At 33.5% G+C, this 12,943-nt stretch overlaps 1 protein-coding gene across 2 annotated transcripts in view; it reads right to left on the bottom strand.

Annotated features, from left to right (window-relative positions):
* The window catches only part of LOC144964778 (uncharacterized), a 303,554-nt gene that overhangs the window by 193,364 nt on the left and 97,247 nt on the right, over positions 1-12,943 (bottom strand). For both annotated transcript variants that reach the window (XM_078899389.1, XM_078899388.1), the window contains exon 2: positions 97-971. In XM_078899389.1, coding sequence (XP_078755515.1) covers positions 97-190 — 94 coding nt within the window. In that variant the 5' untranslated portion in view covers positions 191-971. The remainder of the gene's footprint in view (positions 1-96; positions 972-12,943) is intronic.

Genomic DNA, 12,943 nt, shown 5'->3' with positions numbered 1-12,943 from the left:
GTTGTAGTTATAATAGTAATAGTAGTAGTAGCATTAGTAGTAGTGGTGATGTTGGTGGTAGAGGGAACAAACCTTTGCAAAACTTTTGTAACTTACCACTCTCTGACAGTACAGTAGACAGCAGTAGCAGGCAGCACAAAAGCCACAATAACCACGGTAGCTGCCAGTGTAGCATAAAGACCTTAGCCATAGCGGTCTCCTAAATCAGCCATCGTAGTGTATTTCACAAGGGTGCAACGACCAAAGGATGTATCTTGATATATCCTTCAAACTCCATGAATCACTGTATAATAAATAATCAAAGGAGATAACAGCCACTTTCAATGGGAATAAATTCGTTACTCCATACTCTCTGGGGTCTGTTTGATACTTTTAATACTTTTTAGTTTCGAAAATAATATGAATTCGTTAGTACACTCTTAATTTTTACAAAGTGTTGCTTGAATTTCTATTCTGCCTTAGACTTTTTGAATGCGAATTTTGCCAGATTTTAATTTCAATTTTTTTTCAACATTCCAATTGATTGAATAAAAATAATACGAAATGGGGGCGGTGTATAACTATAATTAAAATGACAGAGAACTAGATTATAGACTAGTAAGCGCAGAAATGTACACCGAGACGGTATCCGTAATATAAATGCCAGCACATTATATCAATATGTCTTTTTCTTGAAATCCAATACACTCTAAAAACTTGTTGCTCCATTATTTCGAAAATTGAAAACAGAATACTTGAAGGAAATGAAGTTTTCCTGCTTTCTGGTTCCTAAACGTCGATTCAAAGTGTTCCTTCAACCAGAAGGAAATCAATGTAGAAAGCTCTCGTGAGTTCCGGTTCCTTGCTGAGAATCGTGCACGAAAATGGCGGCTTACAAAGGTCTTTACCCGGTCTATGGGTTTTTGACGACGGGCCTTACGTTAATTATGTCTGTGGGGGATCAAATCAGCTTGGGAAGGAATGTATGATATCTGAAATAAATATGAAAAAAAAATGGATTATTATTCTAGATAAACACCGCACTCAAAAAAAGACGTGTGAAATGTCTTGACTTTTTGGATGAAAAAAAGGTCCATATTGAGCAATCCGGTGTTAGGAGCCGGACCGTCTAACATGAGCTGAGATAAAGTTAAGATTAATTTTATTTATAGGTTTAATAAAATTTACAATGGGTGTTCCACCAACATTATTGACAGAATTACAAAATCTGAAATGTTTACTGTGAACATATACGAGGGCTCTTTCATAATTAACCGAAAAATGCCTGTAAAATAAATATACATAAATATAATTAAATGCGTTATAACCCCTTAAGAATCGGCTGTTGAATTCTCTATCGGACTAGATGTCTGTAGTCTATAAAGAAGAAGTTCGATTTGATTTAAATTTTCGATCATTATCGATAGCTAACATGTTTCAGATTTTAGGTATGTTTAAAAACCTTTTATAAACATTTTATTGTTTACAACAGAATGGAGCAAATTTATGCTGAGAGAAACACATGTCTGGAATAATATTTCATTTCAGATTGTTCCCTTATTGAACGACAAAAAAAACCAATATCAGTTGTTATATTTGTACTATTGGAAGGCCAGCGCCATGACCTGCTGCGCATAAATGAAGCATCGCTCGGTCACGCGGTTTTATAGCATAACACTTGGCATGCTTCCTCTTTAGGTCGGATGTTAATAACTGAGCCTTTATAAATGTCTCTGTTATTGGTTCTTGCCATAATCGTGGGGTGACCCGAATATTAGATTGGTAACAACATGTTAAAGTCTAAAATAAATTTATAAAATCTTTTGGCCTTCCAGGCTCGTTATTTCTTCCTGATGTTTAATGTTGCAATTGCTTTGCTGCTCCTTTAAAGTTTGGAGCACATTTATTGTATATTGAACTTCATAAGAGCTTATTTATGTTTGGCCAGCACTCACTATGGCAAAACCCAATTCAATGTATAACGTAGGCATTCCAATATAATATCTAGATGTCTATCTATTTTTAACTGAGTAAATTGACCAAATTGTCCGGGTGAGCACTACTCTATACATGTTATCAATCATGACGAATATCTCAATCAATTAGACACCGTTCGTATCAGTTGAGGGAGTTTGAATACTACCATGATAATATCATTCATCAGTTGATAACAGGTTGCATCTGAATATCATCCCATTTTTAACACTGCTAATATCATCATTATCATGATCATTCGACCTCATAACTACAGTGATGAGACGCAACTCCGCTTTGCAGAGCATATCTTACGCATGGACGCAGACCGCCTCCTGCGTCGAACTTTTATTGCCTACTTGAAGAGTTCGACAACTAGACCAGCAGGCACTCTACAATATGGGCTGGATTCTATGCCTATTGACGAAATTGTGACGCTAGCCAGGAACAGACGTGCTTGGTCCCAATATGTGAATTCCCTGTGACCGTGACACTTTATGCTGATGTAGCATCGCACCTGATAGGTGCCGTACTTATGTAGAATGCAACTCATGCATACATACATCATGATCATCATCTTCAGCATCTTCATCATCATCATAATTGTCTTTATCAACGTTACTGATACAACCGATATTAAAAAAAAAAGAATACAAAGCCATGTACAATCGTTTTTACCTATTCTAAACTATCACCTACATTTATTCCAAACATCACGAACAGATATTCAATCGCTGCTATCGTACACAAAAACATCCCGGGACGTAAAATATCAAGACATCTTCATATGCGACAATATTACAACAACTACTACTACTACTACTACTACTACTACTACTACTACTACTACTACTACTACTACTAAAACTACTACTACTACTACTACTACTACTACTACTACTACTACTACTACTACTACTACTACTACTACTACTACTACTATAACTATGAACTTTTATTATTATTATTATTATTATTATTATTATTATTATTATTATTATTATTATTATTATTATTATTATTATTATTATTATTACTATTATTATTACAACAACAACAAACCACCACCACTACTACTACTACTACTACTACTACTACTACTACTACTACTACTACTACTACTACTATTACTACTACTACTACGACTACTAATACTACTACTACTACTACTACTACTACTACTACTACTACTACTACTACTAAAACTACTACTACTACTACTACTACTACTACTACTACTACTACTACTACTACTACTACTACTACTACTACTATAACTATGAACTTTTATTATTATTATTATTATTATTATTATTATTATTATTATTATTATTATTATTATTACTATTATTATTACAACAACAACAAACCACCACCACTACTACTACTACTACTACTACTACTACTACTACTACTACTACTACTACTACTACTACTACTACTACTACTACTATTACTACTACTACTACGACTACTAATACTACTACTACTACTACTACTACTACAACTACTCCTACTACTACTACTACTACTACTACTACTACTACTACTACTACTACTACTACTACTACTACTACTACTACTACGACTACTACTACCAATACTGCCGCTGCTGCTATATCTAATATCACTTCAACTCCAAAATTATTACTAAAATATTTTGAAGACTATAGTATCATAAACCAAATTAATAGCGTTATATATATTTTCATTAATCTATCATGTTTAAGTCAAACTGATGAAAGATTAAGCCAGGTACTCACAGAACTTTGGATCGCCTGAATATTTTACATTTAACTCTTTATTTAGTTTATTCGTTCTGGATTCTTCTGAACCAATATCCCACATTTTTCTGAAGTTATGAAATGGAAGAAAATTCAACAGTCTATTTTCATACTATCCCATACTGTTCGGGAGTATTTAATTATTGGTTCTCCATTATCATTACCATTATGTCAATACAATATAATGGAGTCATCGAGAAGTGTGAGGTTTAACTACGTATTATTATTAATCATTCGATCGTTATGTACAACGTATACGCGAAACTCAAAACAAATAACCCTATTCATTGGAAGAGATGTTAATGCGGGACATGGCATGAATTCATTTTTAGTCAATGTGTAACCAACATATTGTTTATTATTTGGTTGCCGAGTCATTGTCAAAATCATTTTTCTTGCATCATCGAGCATATAAAAGTGATTGTGTTGTATTCAGGTACATTTAATTGATGCTATTTGTTTAGGTAAAATATCCACAGCGTCCGCCACCCGGATAACGTACAAACACAAAAAAAAAAAAAAAAAACAATGTGTAATCTGAAACGTTTATAGTTTATTGATATAATTTAGTAAGAACAAATATTTAAACTGACTGTCTAAAAACAATAGCAAAGAGCTGAGTGACGTCAACTTCGTTCATTCTATAACAGATCTTGCAACATGTTAAGCGACAGACAGCATCCTATAGATAGAATGAAGTTGACGTCACTCGGGTCATTGCTATTGTTTTTTGCCATCCACATTTATGAATAATTCTCACTAAACTGCATCAACCAGACTATAAACGTTTAAGGTTACACATAGTTTTGTGTGTTGGTTCGTTACATTTCCGGAGGGTAATGTTGTGAGCTTCTGAGCCAAGCGTATACTATATATTAAAAATAATCAGGAACATTGAATACCATAAAAAATGATAAAAATATAGATAGAACGAAGTTGACGTCACTCAGGCCTTTGTTATTGTTTTTGCCATCGACGTTTATGAGTAATTCTCACTTAACGGTATTATCCAGACTATAGATAGAATGCGCTTGGCCAAGGAGTTCACAACATTGCCATCCGGAAGTATCACGGACAAACACACAAACTCTGTGTAACCATGAACTTTTATAGTCTGGTTAATACAGTTTAGTGAGAACAACTCACAAACGCGGATGGCAAAAAACAATAACAAAGGCCTGAGTGACGTCATCTTCGAACTATCTATAAAAGTTCATGGTTACACAGAGTTTTTTGTGTTGGTCAGTTATACATCCGATGGCAATGTTATGGACTTCTTCAACAAGCGCATACTATCTATTAGAAGCAATTGTATGGAGTGGTGCACAGAAGAGGGAGGTGAATACCAGCCAAAGGTAGGAAAATGACAAAAGATTATAAGGAATTAAGCACAACACTAGCAGGCTGAATGGCTGTGGATCGAGTGAAAAGCACAAAACTGTTTTGGGGTACATCATCCCAACAAGAAAACGTCTGAAGAATTTAGACTAGTCTGAACAAATCGATATTTTAATGAGTAAGAGTTATTTAAAAAAATTCAAAATGGGAAGAAAATGTGTTTAATCTGTATGCGACAAACAATCCATAACTGTTCTTTTATAGAGTATCAATTTAGTTCAAAACGATAACGTTAAAATGCAAAATTTGTTATTTTCATTCATATCTCGTGCAATCAATACGGAACTTGAATATGACCTTTTGTAAAATAGGTGTGCGTTCGAACTAATTGAAAAACATAGTGACATTAAACTCCGATATAAGATCAATAAAATACTCACAGAAATCTAGAAATATTTCTAATCCTATTTTTAAAAAATGCATTATCTAGTTCAATATTCGACTGGAATATAGTATATTACATAGTGAACCGTTACGAAACAAACTGCACATTATAGTTAGGATTGGCCCTTTTATTATCTAAATAATTATAGTCAAGAGTGTTGCAATAAGATTGAATCCGGTAGTGTCAAACCCACTGCATGGGTTATTTTTTAATGTCAATTCTAATTATTACCGTAATCCACCATGCCAAGGATAGGTGACATTGTAAAAATTACTTAATTGAAAAACAAAGCAAAAACAAAACAAAGAAACACATCACAAATGCTGCTCTTAAATAATAAACTTATAATGAAGATAACAAACTTGTGGACATTGAGAGTTCATAAGTCAGTAAAAACACCCAACATTTTCCACCATTTTCGCAAGAAAACTTTCACCTCAAGTATTGATCAACTAAGAATAATTAATCTTTTTCAAAAAGTCACAATTCGAAGGGTGTGTCGCCAAATGAGTTATTCTTTCGCAATTGAATTTCTTTAAACATTATTTATTGTTCTACATTTATTGAAATGAGCAATAGATAAATTACATTGGTTGCATGTCATATTTCAGCTTTACTAACTCTAGCTTTTCTTATTATATGTTGATAATATTATCTAATAGAAACGATCTGTTGTTTTATTTCATATCTATGTTTTCATCCACGCCATTCTAGTTTTACATGTTGTGAGCCAAAAACAGATAAGTTGAATGGGAAGTAATTGAATCCCGGGCACTCATGTTGCCCACGCCCTGGAGCACTCGCTGTACTCAGGAAAGACACGTATTCAGACATTTGGCCAGAAAACTCGTCCTTCAAATAGTAATCGATTTAAATGGCCCACATATTGGCAAAAACTTTCAAACCTGGGACCTCACGAATGACTGAATGTTTCTACCAAGTGGTTTATTCAAGAATCAAGATGATTTGTTAGGTCTGTTAAAGACGATAAAATAACAACAGATCGATCCGTAATCGGTTTGTTGCTTTTTTTCCTTTTATTTTCATGTTTTACGGTGCTCGCAGCTCTTTCGAGGTCATTTAAAATCCAGACACAATCTGTAACAGATGCATTCCCCTAATAGATTTCTCTTCCTTCTTCTTGACACCCCGGTCTCTCTGCTCCTCAAAACACACCACTGTAGAGAAACATTATCTAAATCAAAACGTGCATTTTACTTACTTTGTGGCACCACTGATATGGAATTATCTCTAGGTCTTTACCAGAAGTGCTTATAATATTGAGTGCTTTAACTCTAAACTTAAGACAGAATATTTTAGCTCAAGTTTTCCTTATTATTTCAAAAATAACAATGTGAAATTGAATGCAATCTTCAATTTAATTACGAAAACAGATGAAATGGACGTTTCGGGTTTCCCTCTATCAGCAAAACAGGATGAATGAAACACTACAGATGAATGAGATAATGTGGTAGTGGCGTATTCAAATTCACATTGTTATTTATTTCTTCGAGCTTCGAGCAGCAACATTTACACATTATTTCAAAGCATAATCGTCATATTCCATTGGTGTCATCATAATTCAATAGATCACCTACAATTGTAACATTTAATATTCTTAAAATTCTCATGTCAACTATGTCTTATAAAACGCCATTGAACACGCTTTATTAATTTCATTATTTTATTTTTTATTTTAATCTGATAATGTTACATTTGCTGGTTCATGCATCATTCATACATTGTTCCATAACAAGAAATCTAAATCTTACATACTATTCAACAAATGTATATTTCCCGATTTCTACTTCCACTTCGTTTTTACTACAGGGTAAAAACCAAAATTCAAAAACAACTGACAACGTGAGCAACAATATATCGCCATAGATTAACATCATTAATCTTGATACTGGTTGGCTATCTTCCTGGTATAACAGGGTATCACATACAAAAAAAAATGATATACGAAATCTGATCTGTATGACCAACTCCCTTCCATTCATATTTGTTACCTTTGGGGTTTTCCAAGCTGTTGAGAATATTTTGGTCACAATACTTAAATAATAACACTTAAATATGAAAATCAAATATTAAAAACCCTTAGTCAAACCTCAGTTTTATTGTTTTAGAAAATATATTTATAAAACAAAACTGGCGACAAAGCCTTTATGCGAAACTGTAAATATGTCTTACGAGGAAAGATTGAAATCACTATCCATCTATAAAATACAGAACTAGGGGTGACCCTATACAGTTATACAAAATTATTCCCGCATTTTACCAAACTGACTACAAAATAGTTTTTAAGTTCTCTCACCAAAATTTAATCCGCGGAGACAAATAACAAATTATTCTATCGCACATTCTTCTACAATTTATGATCGTTAATTGATAGAACAAATCAAATTGAATACCAAGTTCTATAAAACTGTAAATCACTTAAAATGCTATTGACAGAGTGTATTTGATGAATATTGTGTAAATTAATAATATTTTCCTTTTTATTGCTCTGCATTACTATCCTCAAAGTTTTTGATCATATCTGGGAATATTTGTAATGCACCCTTTTCTACCATACATTATTCGAAACTCAAGGAACCCTTCATTTGGTGTAATTTGTTATATCAAGTGATAGGCGTTTACTGACGTAGAAAATGATCACTGTTGCTAATTCTGAAAAATTGAGGAAATAATGATAATATAAACCTTCCAAAATCTCTCTCTCTCCTCTCTCTCTCTCTCTCTCTCTCTCTCTCTCTCTCTCTCTCTCTCTCGCTTTATCTTCCTTTGTTTTAACTTAATCTTGTTTAGTATTATCATTCTCAATGCCACAGAATCCAATAGGAGTTGTAACTAAACATACACGGTTCAACTTGATCGTTAGAGCAATTCTCTTCTCCCCCTGAAATTAGTTGGGCGTCCTATTAATGGTGCGAAAAGGGTTTTTTACATAAACAAATCTCGAGCGGAACCCGTGAATGGCTATTCTAGTTTTTGTGTTCTTTGATATCATACCCATATCCCCTCATTGTAAATCAATACTTATAGATTGTGACAACTCCTGAAAAAACATCGTACATGGAAAAGCATCTACGCTACTCTACTCTGACGAACAACATGATTTTCATTTGGTCCAAAAACCTTTTTACTTAAAGTGTCAATCCATTACGATGGTTCCCATCTTGCAAAAAAATCTCAAACCTGAGACGTCTACGAAGTGTCGGGACCGATACTAATTTCGAAGCTGTAGATATTTCTGACGATCGATATTTAAAGTAAAAGTTTTTTGGCCACATTCTTTTAAAAATGTGTTTCATGTGAATGGCGGAACAGACGGTCTCCTCGTGTGGCCGATGGACAAGGGATAAAGGCTTCATTCTTTCATTTCCTCTAGGGAGCCAATGGTATATCCGACTACAACGGAACTGTTTTATCAGGAAAGCGTCTAGCTGCCATAGACCTCATTACTACTCAGGTTACTGCTGGTACCATTGATAACATTGACAAGAAATACGACTACAAAACATTCGAAAACACCCCGGGCTGGAAGAGGGTGATAGTTACTGCTGTGATATCAATATTATGATAGTTTTTGAGTTACTGTGGAATAGTGAATAGGTATTGTTCTCTACGTAAAAATGAATGAATCAAGGGCGTCAGAAAAGAGCTAAGGGAGAAACCTTGTAGAATTTGTGTAGATCTAGTATGGTATATCAGTACTCTTGTGGGACATTCAAGAATTATCCACAGTTTGATTTATTAAGAAGCATTGTTTTGAGGTCATAACACAATCATCCGGCAGTCAGAGACTGAATTAGTAGCATGATTTTAACCTCTCAGAATACGCCACACCATAGCGTATTGAATGAGAATTTTCCATAGTATTTATATTAATGGAAAGACTCAGAGCCATACGCATTCCCTCTATCACTACTAAAATGGAAATCAATATTGTGTGTGATTTATAGTTTTTATACAGTCTAGTCTAGATATAATAATGGTGAGCAATTAATGTGTCAGATATAATCAATTTGACATTTCGAAATTTTCAATAATGGATAAATGATTTTATGATATGATTACAAACCAATGTATAAGGATTTACCTTCTATCTGTACTTAAACACGTCAAAAACAGTAGTGATAAAAATTGACTCCGTTTTCAAAATGAAACACCACCTCTCTTTCAATTAATGGTCCATAATTTAATAAGATATAATATGGACAAACAAGATACTGTAATATCAAACCTGAGGGGTATTTTCCTTTAAAAAATTGACCATTATATAAGGAAATATAAAATAAATGTGCTGAAAGTGCTTTACATGGGTCTCTTATGATCCGTCTCTAACTTTTAACATGTTGGACAAGGCGTGACACCTGTCAGGTACTATTAACCATTTTTTTTCAACAGAGTCAACGTTGTTACTGGTCAGGTACTCATTTTACACAAATGTGTGGAGTGAGATTGGGAGTGAAGAGCATTTTGAAAGACTCAACTTTGCGCCGGTTACAGCGAGACTCGAACTATGACCTACCTGTCCAAAAGCGAGAGTCATAGCACGTGACAACAAAGCCGCACAAAAATAAGACTGTCACTTTCTGTTTTATCCATTATCTGGGTTAAATAGTGAAATATTAAAAAAGAAACTGACGGTCTAGCATCAAACTTATAGTAGTAATTGCCTCTTCAAATGTGAAAAAAGTGTGAACAAAGTATCATCTTCATCCACATAATATTTGGAACTTTGAGAATCCATTTCTGCTGTTCTATTGTCAACTCACAAGTCTTTATTCTGGTTTTTATTATTTCACCAAAGAAAATCAGATGAAAACAAATGGTTTCCTTAGTTTTTACAAGTAACCTAGTTTTGAAAACGACCTTTTGCCACAGGTCAGTTACAAAATTATAATGACGCCTTTGTTCAAGGTTTGTGATTTTTAAAAAATCTGAATAAGAAATATGTTGTTTATATCGTAATAATTGTGATAAGTTTCTGGAAGCGGTAAGAATAGAGTTAAGGTTTCTTGTTATTGATTTATTTAACTTGTTCTCAAATAAAAATGTTCAATAAAATTTAGCACAAATTATATAAAATTATAAAAAATAGACAATGATATCATTTTGGTTCTATTAAGCACAAAACAATCTCAAAAGAACAACTTGAGAGTTGTATATAGAGGTAAGGATTTCTACACATTTTTTTGTAATGGCCACCACTAGTACTGCGAATAGTGATTTCCTCTATTTGCAGTAGAACTGGGAATAGTGATTCCTCTAGATAGCGTTCGTATTCGTTATTCGCAGTAGGGACTCGAATCAGGGATCTACAGAGCACAAAGAGAGTGTCATACTTCTGGACAAACACACATACACACACACACACACACACACACTCACATATATATATATATATATATATATATATATATATATATATACACACACATATATATATATGTATATATATATATATATATATATATATATATATATATATGTGTGTGTGTGTGTGTGTGTGTGTGTTTGTGTGGATTGAGATATAGACTGTGGAACTAAAACAATAGCATCTCAAATTTATTATGGGAAATGAACTTGTGTACCTGTTAATATAGGAATGCTTTTAGACCGAAAGATAACTGTTTACGACAAGACAAATAACGCGGAACGCTGTTACATAAAAGAGGCACAAAACAACAAATCGGCAGAAAAACAAATAACAATAGGAGAGCAAAGATGATAAAAGTGGCAACTCAAATAAACACAGCGATTATTGTTTTTCTAATAATAAAAACCCCGATGCCATAATCTAGTCAAAGACCAATAATTGATTGATTGATTATTGCTTTTATGATTGATGGATAGACGATTGATCTCCTCACCGACTGATTGCGTATTATTTGCTTAATTGATTAAATGATCGATCACCGGCGGTAAATGCGTGAGATGTTGGCATGAATAAAAAGGTTAACAATTGTTTAATATTCAACAAGAATCAACGTTCTAATATTATATGCTGACGCATACCTCGCGAGGTACACTAGTTGGAGAATTTCTGCCAATATGAAGATCATTTAAATCGAACGATATTTGAAGGACGAGTTTTCTGACCAAAAGTTTTTAATTTGTGACTTTCGAGAGTACGGCAATTAACTGATTAATGTTGAAAACTGAAGGACCTTTAAACAAAATAACGTATAAAGGGTAAAATTAAGATCTGAACAAGTATGTATGGAAGGTGCCAGACGCAGACAAAGCAAGATAGAAAAATACAAGAAAAAAACCATCCCATAAAATCAGTCGACCTCGACTGGGGATCGAACTTCAGACCTTTTGATTACCGATTGGACATGCTACGATCACACATTACAGTTTAATGGTAGCACGTCTGACCGGTATTCAGAAGAACTGAGGTTCGATCCTCAGTCGAGTTTATATAGTCCTAGTGATTGTTAAGCCCCATAGAGCACTTGTACGTGGATTATATATAAGTTTATCATATTATGTATTATATTTTGTTTTTGTGAGTTCATCGCAAAGAAACCGCTTTAAGCTTTTCTGACTAATAACCCAAATACGGTCTTATTGTTGTAACGTGCATACTCTCAAGCCAACGCAAAATATTATCCTTTCCAATAATGTTCAATCAAGCCCATAATTGCGTTCGGCTCTCAGATCTGCAAATATATGCACGTCGGCATGTGTATCCACAAACAGAAAAAAAACGTTTCAGATTCGAATATACTGACTAACAACGTTTGCATTTATACATTTTTATTTGAAAATACAATGATTTGTAAGTTTGCAAATACAAAGAAAAATGATCAAGACTATGAGGCTGACCTTTAAAGCAATATTGATCTTTTGTTTATAAATATAGAATATATTTAAGTGTTGACACGACAATTGGTCCGCTTAGCACATACTGACTTTAAGCTTTTGCTTTACAACACACGATAAACTTTTGCTGCAAGCTCATTAACACTTTCCTAAAATAAAATTGTTATGACATGTTCTTTCAACACTCCTTTAAATTTTAAACTTTAAAACCATCTCCCCCATCCATGGGAACCCAGACTACACATTCGCTTATTGATAGAACAAACAGAATCATCCACGCATTTATGCAACACTCATATAGAAGAATTAATATATAAACACAGCCATCCACTTTCATGTTATGTTACTAATATCTATATTATGTACATGAATACTGACAAAACTCTCTTATTAAATTTAAGTGAACTTATAACCTTAAACGGTAAAAATTGACTGGATTTACAATAATTCACAACTCTAACACACATCCAAGTACAAATTTCTAATTTTTCTCATAATACATTTCAATTAATTCATGTCTAAGCTGGAACGCAAAACTGTTAAGGACAATCGGGTACAGTAAATCGATCTTCAATCTTTTGAA

Source organism: Berghia stephanieae, chromosome 2, assembly GCF_034508935.2.
Source record: "Berghia stephanieae isolate SIO BIC M18660-M18661 chromosome 2, UCSD_Bste_1.3, whole genome shotgun sequence".
NCBI lineage: Eukaryota > Metazoa > Mollusca > Gastropoda > Nudibranchia > Aeolidiidae > Berghia > Berghia stephanieae.
The sequence above is the reverse complement of the archived record's forward strand: the minus strand, read 5'-3'. Positions and strand labels throughout refer to the sequence as shown.